We start from the raw sequence: 17083 nt of genomic DNA on the forward strand, positions 1-17083 counted from the left end.
AGCAGTAGAAAACAGAACAGAAGGGAGGGTGTGGGGCTGAGAGGCAACAGATAGATAACCAGGAGAGGTAGAACCACGGACCTTGCTGGTAGACTGGATGTGGGGGACAGAAGGAAAGGAATCGGGGATGACACCCAGGTGTTTGGGCTTGAGCAGCTGATGGGGTAAAGGAGCCAAGTACAGATGTGGGGGGAAGTGGAGCAAGAATTGATTGGAGGGGAGAATTACATTAAAGTGCTACACTGTCAGCCTAATCTATATACAATAAACACATAGATGGGATGGGAATTGTTTCTGACAGACTCTTCCACCAGGTGTGAGGTTCACATCATGCTTCAATTTGAGGAAAAGGAACATTCGTGCTCAGGGTTCACTGTGATATCCCACTGGAACCAGGCACTCTGGTCTCAGATGGATACCAGCAATGCTCACATTTAACTCATAGGGGAAAAGTCAGGCAAAGTATGACAGGAACTCAAATTCCCCATTACTTTTTCAGGGAACACTCAGATTGCCTTCTTTGGCTAGGGCTGAGAGTCAGCACTAATAAATACCATTGATTCTTGTTCTCCACAGTAGTTGCTTTGTTTTGTTTTGTTTTAACCAGGTTCCACGCCCAACGTGGAGCTTGAACTCACAACCCTGAGATCAAGGGTCGCATCCTCTACGGACTGAGCCAGCCAGGTGCCCCGTTACCCACAGTTGTTATGTTCTATAAAGTCACAGCAAACACCCAATTAGCAAATACTCAACCATCGATCCTCGGGGAGATACAAGGTTAGGTTTCTGTGTGCCCCTGGTGTACCATGTTCATCAACCACCCATGGATTCACTGAACTCACAACCCCCAGCACTATAAATCATGCAGTACTGAAGCTTATCTAACACACTTTCTCCGTGAGACACATCACAGCCTTATTACATGTAAGAGCGCTAGACAGCACGTCAGCGCCATGCTTGGGGGTCATTTTAAATAGCAAAATCACCAGCAATAAGCAGAAAATGTAGCAATATGTAGAACGTGTTTACAGTATGAGAGCTGAAACCAGAAGGCAGAACGTCCCCTTTTTCAGCCTCAACAGGGAAGGTAGGTGTCGGGTGACTTAAATTTTTCACTGCTCTGAGCATGTCTGCAAATCACTGTGGAAACCCTGCAGGTATTGATTTGGGATAGCAAACATATTTTAGTGAGGAAGTGGATTCACAAAGGTGTAATCTGCAAATAACACGGATCAAGTGTACTTCCTGCCGCAGGCACTGTTAACCACGGCCTTTGCTTACCTTGCCGCTCCTTTATATCCAGCGCAGCCCCCCAGTGACCATCCCAGGAGCTCCTCTCTCCACCTCAACGCCTGTCCTTATTCCCTGCTGACTCCTTGCTCTGTGGCCCTAGAAAAAATCCAGTAACTTCTATACCTCAGTTAACCTAGCTATGAAATAGTTACAATAAACACTAATTAACTGTGAGGCTTGTCCCATGGGCAAAATTATGTGAAAAGATTAAGTGCCCCCAAATGTAATATGTGGTAGTTATGTTACTAAGTATAAATTTTCAACTAGGCCTCCTAAAACTGCATTTGGCTACTTTATCCCCACCTGGAGCTCCTCATTTTCCATACTCCCCCAAGGCAAACTGCAAAACCAATCTGCTTGCCCTGCTCTACCCATGATTCAGGAAACCCCCCTTCTTCTTTTTTTAAAAGATTTTATTTATTTATTAGAGAGAGAGAGTACGAGCACGGTGAAGGGCAGAGGGAGAAGCAGACTCCCCACTGAGGAGGGAGCCCAGTGTGGGACTCGATGTGGGCCTCGATCCCTGGACTCCGGGATCATGACCTGAGCTGAAGGCAGATGCTTAACCAACTGAGCCACCCAGGTGTCCGGGAAGTCCCTCTTCTAACTAAACTTGTATGCACGCTATTTCCCTTGCTTGAAGTGTCCCTCACCTTCTCTGCTGATCCTAGGCTTTCGACATTTGGAAATAAACATTGAATACCATATTTACATCTCACTCCCTCCTTTAATCCTATACAATGACAGTATAAGAATAATAATTTTGAAAAAGATATAAACCAGCAAGGATTGATAATAGGAAAGAAAATGACAGAAGACTAGGCAGCAACAATTTTGGAAGATGGATAAGTGGTAATTGATTTAGTCGGGTGGGGGCAGCCTGAAATTTGCCTATAGAGGAGAGAGACAGAGAAACCAGTAAGAAGTGAGCCACGTCACACTGCAGAACCCCGGGAAGGATCAGGGATTGAAACTGCCAGATATTTCTGACGGCACACGTGCAGGGTGGGGCTGAAAACAGGAGAATTGGTTGAAGGTGTGTAGAAGGATTAAATCCCTAGAAATGTCCCTCTCTGTGCTGCCCACCTCTCTATCCCAACAGAAGATAGTCACCTTTGAACCAGGGAGGCTCTGGACATGAAAACACCAAGCCACTATGAGGACAGCAGTAAGGGGCCATATTTAAAAGAAGTGGATAGGGCGCCTGGGTGGCTCAGATGGTTAAGCATCTGCCTTCAGCTCAGGTCATGATCTCAGGGTCCTGGAATCGAGTCCCGCATTGGGCTCCCTGCTCCTTGGGAGCCTGCTTCTCCCTCTGCCTCTCTCTCTCTCTCTCTGTCTCTCATGAATAAATAAATAAAAATCTTTAAAAAAATAAAAAAAATAAAAGTGGATAAAACAGAGGAGTGAGGAATGAGATCCTCAGCTCTTTCCCATGCTTATTTATACCTCCAAAGCAGAATAATGGAAGAGTCCCCTTGGCAAACTGATCAGCCAAAAAGAAAAGAGCTTTAGATATTGACATGGAGTCTTTAAGCACATGTCCAGGTCCCTACCTCCCCATCAGCTTCCAATCAGCTTTCTGGATATCTCATTCTTGTGTGTGTACACCTGTTTGCAACTCTCATTTTAAACATGAATGTATAGTCAGAGATCACTGGACTTTGAAGAAAGCCAGAAAAACAGAGACTAAAACTGGCAAAACAAAGCAAATCAGAGAAACAAAGCAGGTAAGCTAAGGGGAAAAAATTAGTAATATTCATAGACCAGTTCTCAAACTCGGTTGCACATTAGAATCAACTGGAGATCTTTTCTCTTTTTTTTTTAAGAGAGTATGTGCGCAAGCAGGAGTGGGGGTGGAGGGGAGGATCAGAGGGAGAGAGAGAATCTTTTTTTTTGTAAAGATTATGTATTTATGTATTTATTTATTTATTTATTTATTATTTACCACCCAGCTGCCCCGGGAGAGAGTGAATCTTAAGCAGGCTCCATGCCCAGCACAGAGCCAGACACGGGGTTTGATCTCAAGACCCCGACATGACCTGAGTCAAAATCAAGAACTGGACGCTTAACTGATTGAGCCACCCAGGTGCCCTGGAGATCTTTTATTTTATTTTATTTATTATGTTTTTAAATTTTTTTAGTGAGTTCTACACCCAATGTGGGGCTCAAACTCACAACCCTGAGATCAAGAGTCACATGCTCCACCGACTGAGCCAGCCAGGCGCCCCAACTGGAGATCTTTTAAAGAAAAGTTTCCTTGGGATGCCTGGGTGGCTCAGCTGGTTAAGCATCTGCCTTCGGCTCAGGTCATGATCCCAGGGTCCTGGGATGGGAGTCCCACATCAGGCTCCCTGCTCAGCGGAGAGTCTGCTTCTCCCTCTTCCTCTGTGATCTTTCTCACTTTCACTCTCTCAAATAAATAAAATCCTTTTTTTAAAAAAAAGAAAAATACCAAAATAAAAACATGCTTATTTATTTATTTTAAAGACTTTATTTATTCATTTGAGACAGAGAGATAGAGAGAGAGAGATGAGCAGGGGGAGCGATAGAGGGAGAGGGAGAAGCAGACTCCCTGCCGAGCAGGGAGTTGGACACAGGGCTCGATTCCAGGACCTGGAGATAATGACCTGAGCTGAAGGCAGACGCTTAACCAAATGAGCCACCCAGGCACCCCTAAAAACATGTTTAAAAAAAACTGAAAAGCCTTTAGGCAAATTATCTTTAAAAAAAAGATTCAAATAACTAAAATCAGAAATGAATGTGGAGATAGTAATACCAATTCCACAGAAATAAAAAGTAGAGAGTACTATGAACAACAAATTGGATAACCATTGAATAATGTATAGAATTGTTAAATCAGTATGTTTGTACCCCTGAAACTAATACACCATTGTGTGTTAATTATAAATTTTTTAAAAAGTACCTAAGGGGGGGCACCTTTTATCTCGGGGTCGTTTGTTTGAGCCCCACAATGGGGTAGAGATTGCTTTAAAAAAAAAAAGTACCTAAGGTCAGATCATTCAGGGCCTCCCAGGCAATAAGACAGTTGAACAGATTAAAAAGAAAAAAAAAAGGAAGGTTGAACAGAGTAAATTAGTGGCAGTAACTCCTCACTCACCTACATAGTATGCAGCCCCTCCTGTCATGGTGTCATGGTAAGCACAGGATGCTTCCTTATCTTTTGATTGTGGGTTGGACCATGTGACTTGCTCTGGGAGGTGAAAAACCAACAACAAATTGGTTAACCTAGATGAAATGAACAAATTTCTAGAAATACAAAGTAGAAAGTCTGAAAGACCAATAGCTAGTAAGATTGAATCGGTAATCAAAATTTTTAAATGAAAGTAGAACAGGGGCGCCTGGGTGGCTCAGTCATTAAGTGTCTGCCTTCGGCTCAGGTCATGATCCCAGGGTCCTGGGATCGAGCCCCGCATCGGGCTCCCTGCTCCGCGGGAAGCCTGCTTCTCCCTCTCCCACTCCCCCTGCTTGTGTTCCCTCTCTCGCTGTGTCTCTGTGAAATAAATAAATGAAATCTTTAAAAAAAAAATAAATAAATAAATCAAAGTAGAACAGGTAGGTTGCTGGTTGGCAGGGAATGGGGGGGTGGAAGAAATGAGTGATTTTTTAAAAAATAAATTGAAGAGAATTTTCTTTTTTTTAAGATTTTATTTATTTGAGAGAGAGAGCATGAGCAGGGGGAGTGGGAGAGGGAGAAGTAGGCCTCCCACCGAGCAGGGAGCCTGATGCAGGGTTTGATCCCAGGACCCTGAGATCATGACCTGAGCTGAAGGCAGCTTAACTGACTGAGCCACCCAGGCACCCCTATCCATCTTGTTTTTTGATACATCTCAAAAGAAGTTGCAGACATCAATACACTTCACCCCTAAACACTTTGTCATGCATATAATTAACTGGAGTTCAATATTTATTTATGGTTCTTTTGTCAGGTGAAATTTATAGTGAAATGTACAAATCAAATTACCATTTGATTTTTTAAAAAATATTTTATTTATTTGAGAGTGAGCAAAAGACCACAAACAGGGGTGGGGTGGGGTGGAGAAGCAGAGGGAGAAACAGACTCCCCGCTGAGCAGGGAGTCTCAGGGCTCAATCCCAGGACCCTGGGATCATGACCTGAGGCGAAGGCAGACGCTTAACAACTGAGCCACCCAGGTGCCCTTACCATTTGATGATTTTTAAAACTACAGCTTTATTGGAGTGCCTGGTTGGCTCAGTTGGTGCATGCGATTCTTGATCTCGGGTTCGTGAGTTCAGACCCCACGCTGGGGATAGGGTTTACTTTAAAAAAAAAAAAAAATTACAGCTTTATTGAGATATAATTTGTACTTCATAAAGTTCACCCTTGTAAAGTGTACAGTTCAGTGGTTTTTTTGGTCTGTTCACAACGTTGTGCCTTGATCACCACTAATTCCAGAACATTTTTATCACCCCAGAAGAAACCCCATATTCATTAAAAGCCATTCTCCATTCTTCCCTCCCTCCAGTCCCTGGCAACCACTAACCTATTCTGTCTCCACAGAATTGCCCATTCTGGGCATTTCATATAAATGGAGTCACAGATGGTCTTTTGGATTTGGCTTCTTTCACTCAGCATGTTTTCAAGGTTCACCCAAGTGGTAATTTGATGGGCTTTGACCTGCACAATGAGCAGGAGCTTCTTCATCAGCATTTCTCAGAAAGGAGTCTTTACCTTTCATCAAATTCTCCAAGGGGCCTGGGACTCAACAAAGGAACAAGGAATCTCTAAGGGAAAACTGGAACACTGGTTTCAAAGTCCACCCCTTTGCAAACACTTGCGAGGACGGATTTGCCTGGAAGAACCCACCTTTCTGCAGAAGTAAGACCTTGAGGGTAGCTGAGAGGAGCACAAGGCTTGTAGCCTTGCCAAAGAACCATCAAGGAAGGGGCTCCAGGACCTCCCAAAGGAAACAGTGGATGACCGTCACCAGAGAGAGGCACCCTGGCTTCTAAACGTTCTGGGGCCACAAAGCAGCTTACGTGCAAAACCAGTAGAGGCTGGGGCAGCCTCAGCCAGTCCCATGGAGGCCAACCCTAATGAACAACTGAGAAGCAGGGAGGTGGGCAGAGAACCCAGAACTATGCAAGCCAAGCCCATCTGTTGCTCAGAAAAGGATATAAATTTGCCCTCAGGAAACTCTCATTTCTAGGGCGCCCGGGTGGCTCGGATGGTTAAGCGTCTGCCTTTGGCTCGGGTCATGATCCCAGGGTCCTGAGATCGAGTCCCGCATCGGGCCCCCTGCTTAGCGGGGAGCCTGCTTCTCCCTCTGCCTCTCTCTCTCTTCCTCTCTGTGTCTTACGAATAAATAAATAAAATCTTTTTTTTTTTTTTAAGATTTTATTTATTTGAGAGAGAGAATGAGATAGAGAGAGAGCATGAGAGGGGGGAGGGTCAGAGGGAGAAGCAGACTCCCTGCTGAGCAGGGAGCCCGATGCGGGACTCGATCCCGGGACTCCAGGATCATGACCTGAGCCGAAGGCAGTCGCTTAACCAACTGAGCCACCCAGGCGCCCCAATAAATAAAATCTTAAAAAAAAAAAAGAAAACTCTCATTTCTAGTCTTTTTCCCTGATTCTCCAGAAAAAAAAAAAATTTTTTTTTTTTTAAATCACAGCCTAGTCTGAGCCTTCTGTACCTCTAACCAGGACAAAAGAGCTCAGCCTGGCTTAGCCACACTCCTGAGAGATGGGGAGTCTGCCAAGTGCGACCCAGACGCTGGGTGGAGAGCTGGGATCCCCGATCTGGCACTCCCAAAAAGGAGCACCCCAGCCCTGCATTGAGAACAGTGTAATTAAAGAAATAACATTTATTTCTAAAAATAAAAGATCTGAAGCAAACAAGTTAAAGTGAGAAGATTCAACCGAGTCGAGTAGTGGATACACAGGTGTTTCCTCTACTCACTGTGCGATTTAAAGATTTCATTTTAAAACCATAAATGAAGAAATGAAACAGACATGTAACATTCACTTAGTCAAGTTTATTAAATCTACTGTGTGCTCAGCACTGTCCTAGGCAGTTACAGGAGAAAAATTATAAAACAAGTTATCAACAAGGGAAAAATAGACTCTGCACTATAATAATTTGCTATCATTTCCAAGTTGCTTTCCAAAGAGTTCTTAGGTTGTTTTGGAGTATGTGGTCCCCCCTTTTTCCATGTTCCCCTAAAAGCTTCTAGCTCTGTCCAATAATGTGCCACTACGACCATCCCCTGAAGAACCGAGGGTGGACAGGAAGAGCGGCTTCCTGCTGATGAGGCAGTCAGGGGCTGCTCATGGGGTCCCATGGCGGGGGAGACATGTTGAGAGGGGAACCATCAACCCCGAGGGCTCAGGGCACTCACAGTGAATCAGAGGAAGGCCAGACTTGGGGAAGCCACAGACAGGGCCCTGGGGCCCTCACTCACCCCCTCCTCCCCAGGGGATGTGCTTAAAGTGCCAACACTGTAAGAAACTGATGCATAGCTACTACATGCTGCCTGGGGTACCAGTGGACTTCCCGCCTCCCTCTTTTCCTCCTGACTTGTGCTAACATCAGGCCCTAGCACTGCCAGGGTGAGGTCAGTGGGGAAGTATAGTGCCCGGTGGGGAGATGGAGAAGGTCCAATGTATAACATATGATGCCCAAGAGGAGGCGGAGACAGAGAAGGGCACAGAGGTATGTAGCAAAAGGGATTAGCTTGTGCTTGGCCACTGCCCCTGGGCCAGAGGTTGGTTCCCGTGTAAAGGGCAGTTTGGTTCGATACGGCTATCAGGGTCCTAAATTTTCCCTGAGGGAACAAAGCTGCACAGCATGGGGAGGAAACTGAAGACATGCAGGGCCCTCCCTGTGCCCCCCGCACTGGGCACACCCCCGTGCCTCTGTACAAAGTGCTAAGAGTACTGGTGTGTGGCACAGGGCAGGCCCAGACCGGCCGAGCCATACCACACTTAGATGCCGGATAACCTGCAAACACACCTGCACAAAGAGCTCCATCCGCCGGGGCACGGGTGTCACTGAAGGGCCCCCCTACCTGAGTTAGAACAAGGGGCTGAGGTCCAGCTGGTGGCTCTGCCAAGATACCCGTGCCCCTGAGGGTCAGATCATGAGGATGACACTGAGGGCACCCCAGCCAGGAGGGCAAGCAAAAGTAGCAGGGGCATGACCTCTTCCCAGTGGCAACGGGGCCAGGCAGCGGTGGCCTTGGAGGAGGAGGAGGGGGCCCAGGAGCCAAGAGGGCACCCCCCATCTCGCCCTGCTCAGAGCCAGATCTCATCACTGCTCACACTGGACACTCGATAGATATAGCCCAGCATGGGGAGCTGGATGAAACCTGCAGGGGCAAAGATGCCCGTGAGACGCAGTGAGCCTCACCGCCTGGAAGTTGGGAGAGCCCTCTCTGCCCGTGGAGACTCTGAGGCCTCTGGCAGAAGCACAAGGGCTGGGGAGCAGAGGAGGGGGACCCATGTCCCAGTACCTCGGCTGGTGAGGAGGCCACCGGGCTCCGGGTCCAGCAGCTCTGGCCGGCTGTTATTCGGAGCCATCTGCCGGTCTGCTGGCTTCCCTGCTGGGTGACAAACGGGTATGCCCAGGATGAGGTGTGTGCCTGATGGGGCCTAGCCCCTCCTAAGTACCAGGGTCTCTCTTTTCCTCAGAAGCACCTCTGAAGATAAAGCGGGGGCAGAGGTGTACCTCTGGAATCCGGAGTGAGGTCGTTGAGCTGCAGGTTGGACGGGAGGGACATGTTCTCCCGTGGCAGGCGCACGTTGTTGAGTTTCAGGTTGTTGGAGTCACTACAGGGCGGACAGAGCCTGGGATATGCCCCGTCTCCAGCAGGCCCAGATTCCTGCTTTGGGGCCCATTCCAGAACTAGGGAGACCCCCGGTTTCCAGCCGTCCCCATGCTGCATCTCAGGTCGGCCCATCCAGCCCGCCCCAGGAAGTTACCTAGAGATCAGGGATGGGCGCCGGGAGGGGCCTAGGGAGAAAGAAACCACACACTTTCTCAGGGAGCCCACCCACTTTGGGTCTCTCCCTATGCCCTTTCAGACCCAGGACCCTCAGGCAAGGGATCTCTCCAATGCCCAGCTTTGACTCTGGGACAGACTGGGTTCCCAGTGCCCAGCCCTGCTACCTGAGTTGCACTGGGTTTTACCCGTGGACATGCCCAGGAAGATCAGCGATGACCTGTCCTGCCAAGCCCCACGTGCTGCCCTTGCTGCTCCTTCCTCTCCTTCTCCCTGCTCCTCAGCCACCCTCACCCCCCCCCAGCCCCGCCCCACTGCTTTGGCCCTACCTTTGGTCTTCTTCTCTTTCCTGCAGACCAGGCAGGCCACCAAGGTGCTGAACCCCACCAGGGTGCCCAGGGCAAGCCCTCCAGCCAGAACGATGCCCAGCAGCGGCACTTCCACTCGGGTGGCCAGAAGCCCTGCAAGGTGTCCTCTGGTTAGGTTCGAAGTGGGCAGGGCCCCCCAACTCTGAGATGCCAGAGACAGGTACTACTCTGTCTTCCTTGCTCAAGGTGGTCGGCACAGCTCATTCAGAAGACTCACCCAGAGGGCCCCCAGTCTTCTCATTTCTGCACTGTGATCCTGCACCCACCTGAGGCTGTGCTGGGCCAGTCGCTGGCAGTGCTCACCCGGGGCCGGAAGCGAGGCGCTGGTGACACCCACGTCGTTGGTGGCCACCACGGAGAGGTTGTGTGCCAGGCTGCTGAGCTGCAGCTGCACGGTGTGGTTGCTGAGCCAAGGGTAGTTCTGGGCATCCAGCACCAGGAAGTCAGAGGCGTTGACAGTCACCGGCCCATCCTGGTCGATCCAGGTCACATTGGCAGGTGGGTTGGCACGCACCAGGGCAAAAAGGACAACCAGGAGGCCTGGCCCCTGAGCTTCCCGGTACTTGGCCCCGACCTGGGCAATCTCTGGTTTAACTGGTGCAAAGCAGAAGCCAATATACTCTCACCACACCCCTCAGACTCCTTGCCCTTTCTTCCCAAACCCAGAAGGGAGCCAGGAGCTTGGACCTCTCCTCGAGGGGGCACTGGGAAACAGGATGGCTGGGTCTCCCTGAGAAGCAGCATTTCATAGTGATTAACAGTAGAAACACTTGGGGCGCCTGGGTGGCTCAGTGGTTGAGCGTCTGCCTTGGGCTCAGGTCATGATCCCAGGGTCCTGGGATTGAGCCCCGCATCGGGCTCCCTGTTTGGCAGGAAGCCTGCTTCTCCCTCTCCCCCTACTTGTGTTTCCTCTCTCACTCTCTCTCGGTCAAAATATAAACAAATAAAATCTTAAAAAAAAAAAAAAAAAAAAACAAAAACAGTAGAAACACTAGAACCAAAATGTCTCGACTTGAATCCTGACTGTGCCTACCAGCTGTAGGACTGCAGACTTAACCAATCTGTGGCTCAGTTTTGTCATCTGTGAAATGGGGCTAACAATAATAATTACCTCATAGGATTATCCTGAGGATAATGTGAGTTAATATTTGCAAAGTGCTTAAGTGTTAAGGAGTCTATCAGACCACCTGCCTGGCTGCTGCTGGGCCTCCTTCAGCAGAGAACCTCTGTCCCTGCCCACCTCAGGGGCACTCACATTGCACATTGAGGATGACGGAGGCATTAGCTGACCGGCCACTGCCGGGGTCCTGCAAGGAGCAGTTAAGCTCATGCTGGGCCCTCTGGGCAGTAACAGTGAAGGTGCTGGTGCCTCCAGAGAAGGCCTCCCCGCCCACGCTCAGCAGTCTCGAGGTGCTGGCCTCCTGCAGCTGTCCATCCAGGTACCAGGCCAATCGGGGGGTTCCAGGCCCCCCTGGCACCCGGCAGGTGAAGGCGTGCCGCTCGTTCTCCCGAAGTGCCAGCTCGGCCCAGGTCTGACCATCAATTTCGGGTGCCAATTCCCCCCAACCTGGAACACAGCAGGGGGTTCTGCGGAGAGCTGGGGGAGGGGTGGAACTGGTCTGTGACCAGCACGAGATCCAGTCACAGCAGGGCAGCAGACCAAGAGCCGGAGCACCCAGGTTCGCCGGACCGTGGGGAGGTGGGTGAGGGGAAGCCAGCTCTGGTGCTCTGGGGCCTGAAGCGGGTACCCAAACCCAAGGTGAGGGGAGGGGGGGGGCTTGGCCAGAAGTGCTTGGCCAAGGGGTGAACGGGGGTGTACCTGAGCTCAGAAGGGCTGGCAGGAGCAGCAGTGTGTGCGGGAGGGCGGCTGGGCCTGGGGGCAGCGCCATGGCGGCTCAGGCCTAGGCCCCCGGCTGCCGAGAGAAGGGACGTTGGCCCCGACGTTAGCCAGGTGACCGCAGGCAGGCCCAGTAATTCCTCCAGGAACTTACTCTCCAGAAACAACAATAAAGCGTGCACCGACACACAAATGGAGACCGACGCGCAGTGGCGAAGGCAAGGACGCCCAGTGCGAAGGCCCGAGCCCACCCAGCACACGGCCGCCCAGCGTGCGGGCGCAGAACCGGGCGCCGCCTCCCGGGGACAAACAGGCGCCGGCCCGCTGGCGCCCAGACCGCGCGCAACCGCGCAGCCCGCCCGGGGCCCGACACGCGCGCGCGCACACGCAGACTCGCGGCGCAGGGCCCCTCCCCCAAAGGGCCCGTCCTCCCGGCCCGTCTCTCCCTCGTCCCTTCCCCCTGCCATCTGTCGCCCCACGCCTGCTTTCCAGCCTTCGGGGACTAGGCGGAAGTGGGCCGGAGCGGCGGGGGGTCCGGGCGGTGGGGGTCGCGCGGCAGCCCCGCGCACCCCCATTCCCCCAAGGCAGCTCACCTGGCGCCCTCCCCGCGCTCAGCACGAGCGACTGCTCAGGTCTGCGGGGCGCTGCAGTCCGCGGCGGGGCCGGGCGGGGCCAGGCGGGGCCAATCAACGCCCGAGCCCGGCCGGCCCCGCCCCCGCCCCGCCCCCGCCCCCCCCCCCCGCCCCGGTCCCGACCGCGGCGGACCGCGGAGTGCCCTGCGGCTGGGGGGCCGGCGGCTGGATGCAGACACGGGCACGAGTCCGGGAGAGCCAGCAGCTTTATTGGTTCGGCTCAGCGGCCGTTGCAGGGCCCGCGCAGCTGCCTCATCACGTCGGCCAGCATGCGGTTGCACAGCGCGGCGTAGGGGTTGAGCAGCACCAGCTGGCGCCGCGCGAACGAGCTGCCCAGCCGCGCCGCCCGCTCGAAGTCCCCGCGGGCGTCGTCGTCCCGGCCCTGCAGCCGCGCCAGGAGCCCGCGCTGCACGAAGCCCTGGCGCGCGGCGCGGCCCCGGCCGCCGCTCAGCGTCACGGCGCGCTCCAGGTCCTCCAGGGCGCCTGCGGGAAGGGCGAGCGGGCGGGTCAGGAGCGCGGCCCCGGGGCCCGGCCACCCACAGCCCGCCTGCCCTTGCTCCTCAGCTGGGCACTGTTCCTCCCATCACCCCGAGGCCGCGTGGCGAAGCTGGCAAGACCTGCGCGGGGCTGCACAGCCCGTCTATAGTGGCAGAGCTGGGAGTCCCTATTAGCTTTCAGTATCCAGGACACCAGAACACCACGCGTGCTGGGGCGATTTTGAATGGTCACTATGTTCATGAATCCGGCCCGTTGTCCAGCAGTGGTAGAGGCCGCAAATTCCACTCGGACGCTATTAAGCATCTACCCTGTGCCAGGGGACTGACTCTGAATCTCAGAGTCTAAACAAATTATAATGTACTGATAACCATTTCTTACAAATAAAATTCATTTCTCTTTCTTTTCCTTTTGCAGGCGTTTCTCTCCTCTCATTCAGTGTATGCTTTAAACCTGTTCTCCCTCTGACTGCCTTTCCTCATTCTTCATCTCCATGATCTTCATTATATTGTATACAAATGCAATATTTTGTGTTTCATTAAAGGAGATCTTGGAGCCCCAGCTGGCCCCGGACATGGACATTGTTATGTTTATCATTCTCAAAATACTTGGATTGGGCATTAGAACTCTGAACTCAACCTCAGGCAGCCAGCTGGTATGTACCTTAGAGCCCAGCTGCAATTCTTCTGGGCTCTGCCTCGGTTCACTACTGCTCTCTAGTCCGAAGAGCTGTCAGGGTCTGGAGGAGCTCCAGCATCATCCTAGAGAGGCGCGTCTCTGTCCTGTCTCTGTGTGTTTTGAGCCCAGAACCCAGCAGGGGCTGTGCTCCCCAGGCCACCCAGATGGTTAAGAAGCTCTCTGATCACAGCGGTTCTGGCTTTCCCTCCCAGGAGCTGGTCTGGAGGAATTGAAAACCTTTTCCAGGCAGCATCAGTCACCTCTGTTCCTCTCTGGGGTTTTGGTTTGCAGACTGTCCTTGGCTGCTTTTACAGCCTGGCCCAGCCCTGCCCTGCCCTGCCATGCCACAGCCAGGTAACAAAGCCTGGAAAAGGGGCCCGTGGCTCCCCACTGTTCCCAGAGTGGAGTCCAAAGGCCCCAGACTGGTGTTCCTTCACATCCGTCTGCCCTCTGGTCCCCAGCATGGCCTTCTCCGTCCCATTGTCCCCATTCCAGAGTAACCCAAGTGCAGCAGGTTTGATCCAGTCACTCCCCAGTTAAAATCCTTTAACGATTCACCATGTTTTCAAGACACAGTGCAACCTCTGCCTAACATTCCCGGTTCTTCACCATCAGGTCCCTATTTACTTCTCCAGGCTCTACTCTACCCTTTCACTCCTCCCCGATCCAGCCAGCATGGAGATCTGACGTTCCCTGTACCTTTTCATGCCTCTGGGTCTCTACAGGCTCCCACTCTGTCCCCTCCATCCAGCTACCTCCTACTCATCCTTTCAAACTCACCCCTCGGGGCACTTGGGTGTCTCAGGCCTCTGCCTTTGGCTCAGGTCGTGATCCTGGGGTGGAGCCCCACATGGGGCTCCCTGCTCAGCAGGGAGTCTGCTTCTCCCTCTCCCTCTGCCCCTCCCCCTACTCTCTCTCTCAAATAAATAAATAAAATCTTTTAAAAAAATTAAAAAGAAAAGAAAACTCACCCCTCAGGGGCAGATACCACACTGAACCCTCTCAGCTTGTTACACACGTAATCACAATTATGTGTCTGTCCTACCCTCTGGACTGTGAGCGTTCAGGGGCGTTCGGAGCACAGACTCAAGCCCTGCCACCTGGTTCAAATCCCAGCTCTGCTCCAGGTTCTTCATCTGTAAAATGGAGGTTACAATAGCACACACCTTTTGGGGTGGTAGTGAGGATTAAATGAGTTACTATAGCTCACGTGGAAAGTGCTGGATGCCTGGCACGTAGTAATTGCTGTAAGTAGTCTGTCTTGCATCTCTGTCCTCAGCGCCCAGCCCACTGCTACAATAGTAGACTCTCATTAAATGTTTGTTAAATAAACGAGTGGAATGCAATCTCTTCTGATTTTCACAATCGCCCCAAGAGATTACAGGGCCTGTAAGGTATCTCTTATAAGTAAGAACATAGGTTCCAGAACAGTTTAGTGACGCCCCAGCCCCACAAGCACTTCATCTCTGGTCTGTGGACTCCAGGGCCCCCCTGCAGAAGCTCCGGGCTGTCTCCCCTCACCTGCCACATCTCCTTGGAGTCGGCGGGCCTGGGCCCGGTTGTTGTAGGCAGAGGCCCTCTCAGGCAGCAGGTTGATGGCTTGGCCAAACCTCTCCAGGGCTGTGCTGAGGTCGCCAGCCTCCGCGGCCATCACCCCCTGCAGCTCCAGGGCCTTGGACTGCTCCACCTGTGCTCGCGGGAAAACTCCATCTGTGTTGGGGAGGGAGCCAGGAGGGGACACGTACGCAGTTGGGAGCAAGAAGCAAAAGCTCCCTTGGCTTTAGAAAGCTGGGGCCTGAGCGGGAGCGGACTGGGCTGGGATGTGGGTCACAGCAGAAGTCGGATGCAGTGTCGTGGGCAGAGAGAGCTGAGGTCACCAAGGCTGAGAGCTAGCACTAAGTTCCAAAGGGACCTGGGAAAGGGACTTTGGTCGGCTCATTGCCAAGAGAATGAAGCCCAAACTCAGCCCATAGCTAAATGCCTTACTCAAGGTCACACAGCTCCTAAATGCACAGCTTGGATTTGAACCCAGGTCTTCCAGGCTCCTTAGCCTGTCCCCATTTTGTTCTACTAGTCTGCCTCCAACATGAAGACCACCAAGACATACTTGGGTCATGAAAATCATGTCAGCTTTTCAGACTGAAGTTTCCATAAGACCTAGGCTTCACTCCTTTAGAAACAAAGGTCATCAAAAACTCCTGATGGGGTTGGGGGTGGCTCCTGGCTGGCTCAGTCAGTAGAGCATGCAACTCTTGACCTCAGGGTCATGAGTTCAAGCCCCATGTTGGGCATAGAGCCTACTTAATTAAAACAAAAAACTCGGGATGAAGATATAAGGCCCCATTAGAGACTGAAGGAAGGGCCAGGGAGTGCATTCACTCTGTGCAGGGATTAGCTCGGGGCTGGGCTTGTAAAGGTGTGTAACACTGAGGGCTTGCTTAGGTTCTTCATGCTAAGATCGGAACAATTCAACTGAGCCACCCCTGCGCTTCCATTCTGTGTGGAGTGAAACGTCCTGTCATGACAAAGATGTGAGTTGAGCATCACCCGCCCCCCTTTCCCCCAGCACAGTTGAGCTTGGATTATGGGGTGGGTTAAGCGGTGAGGTTAAGTTCAGAGGTATGATGGCTGAAGGACAGACAAACCGTGACTTGCTCCTTTTGGCAGAGTAACTCCACCAGTGCATTAAGGATCAGCCAACCTCTCGCATTCCGACCTCAATCATTGTCCATGGTCATGGAACAAGGGGCCTTGTGAGACCACCATCCTCTGCCACCCGGCTGAGGCCAGCCGGTGTGGAGCGCTATAGTCGAAGGTCAAACTCACCTTCATCAACGTCTTCCTTCTCCACTTCCTCTCCCATGTCCAACCCAACAAGGTCTCCAAATGGGTTGTCAGGGTTGAAGATGGCCTGCAACACTGCCTGGTCATTTGGAGTCCCCATGGTGCTCAACTCCCAAGTCCCAGAAGGTGACTCAGGACACAGGAGGGAGGAAGAAGGGGTGGGGGCTGAGCCTCGCAGCCAGTTGATCTAGAGGGCAGAGGTTCTGTTTGAGGTCCATCCCCCATGAGGAGTGTCTTCCGTTCCTTGGCTGTAGTGTAAACTCAACCTCATTTGGCCTGGGGTTAGCAACCCTGGCTTGGCAGAATGTTTACAACAGTTTTTTTTTTTAGATAAATGCATTTTTTTTTTAAAGATTTTTATTTGTCAGAGAGAGAGAACAAGCAGGGGGAGCAGCAGAGGGAGAGGGAGAAGCAGGCTCCCCACTGAGCAAGGAGCCCGATGCGGAACTCGATTCCAGGACCCTGGGATCATGACCTGAGCCGAAGGCAGACGCTTAACGACTGAGCCACCCAGGCGTCCCTACAATAGTTCTCAACTGCCTTCCCACCCCCACCCATCTTAGGGGGAAGGGAGTAAATGAATCCAATTTCTGCCTTAGGGTGGAGTGAAGCAGAGAGGGTGCTGTTCAGGTTCTCCCCGAAATGCTTTCATTTTAATATATTCCTAGACTGGGAGGAAATCGGCCGAAGGCCTCTTGATAGCCCACGGATAATAAAAGGGGGGCCATGTGGGAGGTAAAGCTCTTTGTCTTCCTGACCCCTTCCTCATATCCGGGATTAATTAGGTCCTGAACACAAACCACTGATGAGCATGGGAGGAAGACACAGTTCGGAGAGTCAGTGTGGACTGGGGCCCGGAGGGAGGCGAAGCAGAGTGATTTAATGATTCCACCTTCAAAGAGAGGGCCATGGCTGGTACTCTGCAATCAGGCCACCAGCCACTCGCAGCTGC

General features: G+C 52.0%; 2 protein-coding genes across 15 annotated transcripts in view; both read right to left on the minus strand.

The window, feature by feature from the left end:
- The window catches only part of TMEM25 (transmembrane protein 25), a 29607-nt gene extending 17451 nt beyond the window's left edge, over nucleotides 1-12156 (minus strand). For 2 of the 14 annotated variants that reach the window (XM_078058905.1, XM_036122777.2), the window contains exons 1-9: nucleotides 12076-12156; nucleotides 11465-11558; nucleotides 10901-11242; nucleotides 9949-10239; nucleotides 9607-9738; nucleotides 9258-9288; nucleotides 9004-9104; nucleotides 8789-8878; nucleotides 4415-4507 (exon numbers count right to left, since the gene is read on the minus strand). In XM_078058905.1, the coding sequence (XP_077915031.1) occupies nucleotides 4415-4507; nucleotides 8789-8878; nucleotides 9004-9104; nucleotides 9258-9288; nucleotides 9607-9738; nucleotides 9949-10239; nucleotides 10901-11242; nucleotides 11465-11534 (1150 nt within the window). In that variant the 5' untranslated portion in view covers nucleotides 11535-11558; nucleotides 12076-12156. Of the gene's footprint in view, nucleotides 1-1281; nucleotides 1390-4414; nucleotides 4508-5478; nucleotides 5595-7292; nucleotides 8645-8788; nucleotides 8879-9003; nucleotides 9105-9257; nucleotides 9289-9606; nucleotides 9739-9911; nucleotides 10240-10900; nucleotides 11243-11464; nucleotides 11559-12075 lie in introns of those variants that run through there. The other 12 variants (XR_013442597.1, XM_078058907.1, XM_036122817.2 and 9 more) reach the window with 12 other exon arrangements.
- A 146-nt stretch (nucleotides 12157-12302) lies between these two features.
- TTC36 (tetratricopeptide repeat domain 36) lies at nucleotides 12303-16303 on the minus strand. Its single transcript, XM_036122886.2, has 3 exons — nucleotides 16114-16303; nucleotides 14809-14997; nucleotides 12303-12597 (listed from the first exon to the last, which is right to left on the minus strand). Exons 1-3 carry the CDS (start codon nucleotides 16229-16231, stop codon nucleotides 12335-12337), a joined length of 570 nt encoding a protein of 189 aa, XP_035978779.1. The 5' UTR covers nucleotides 16232-16303; the 3' UTR covers nucleotides 12303-12334.
- Between the last annotated feature and the right edge of the window lie 780 nt (nucleotides 16304-17083).

The sequence above is a fragment of the Halichoerus grypus genome, chromosome 11 (genome assembly GCF_964656455.1).
Source record: "Halichoerus grypus chromosome 11, mHalGry1.hap1.1, whole genome shotgun sequence".
Lineage (NCBI taxonomy): Eukaryota > Metazoa > Chordata > Mammalia > Carnivora > Phocidae > Halichoerus > Halichoerus grypus.

What these genes read in the sequence shown, in the direction of transcription:
- TTC36 (XM_036122886.2), bottom strand. Translation starts at nt 16,231, where the DNA reads ATGGGGACTCCAAATGACCAGGCAGTGTTGCAGGCCATCTTCAACCCT. An exon ending in GAAGGAAGACGTTGATGAAG is followed by an intron (nt 14,998 to 16,113) that starts GTGAGTTTGACC and finishes TCCCCAACACAG; the next exon opens with ATGGAGTTTTCCCGCGAGCA. An exon ending in ACTCCAAGGAGATGTGGCAG is followed by an intron (nt 12,598 to 14,808) that starts GTGAGGGGAGAC and finishes CCCTTCCCGCAG; the next exon opens with GCGCCCTGGAGGACCTGGAG.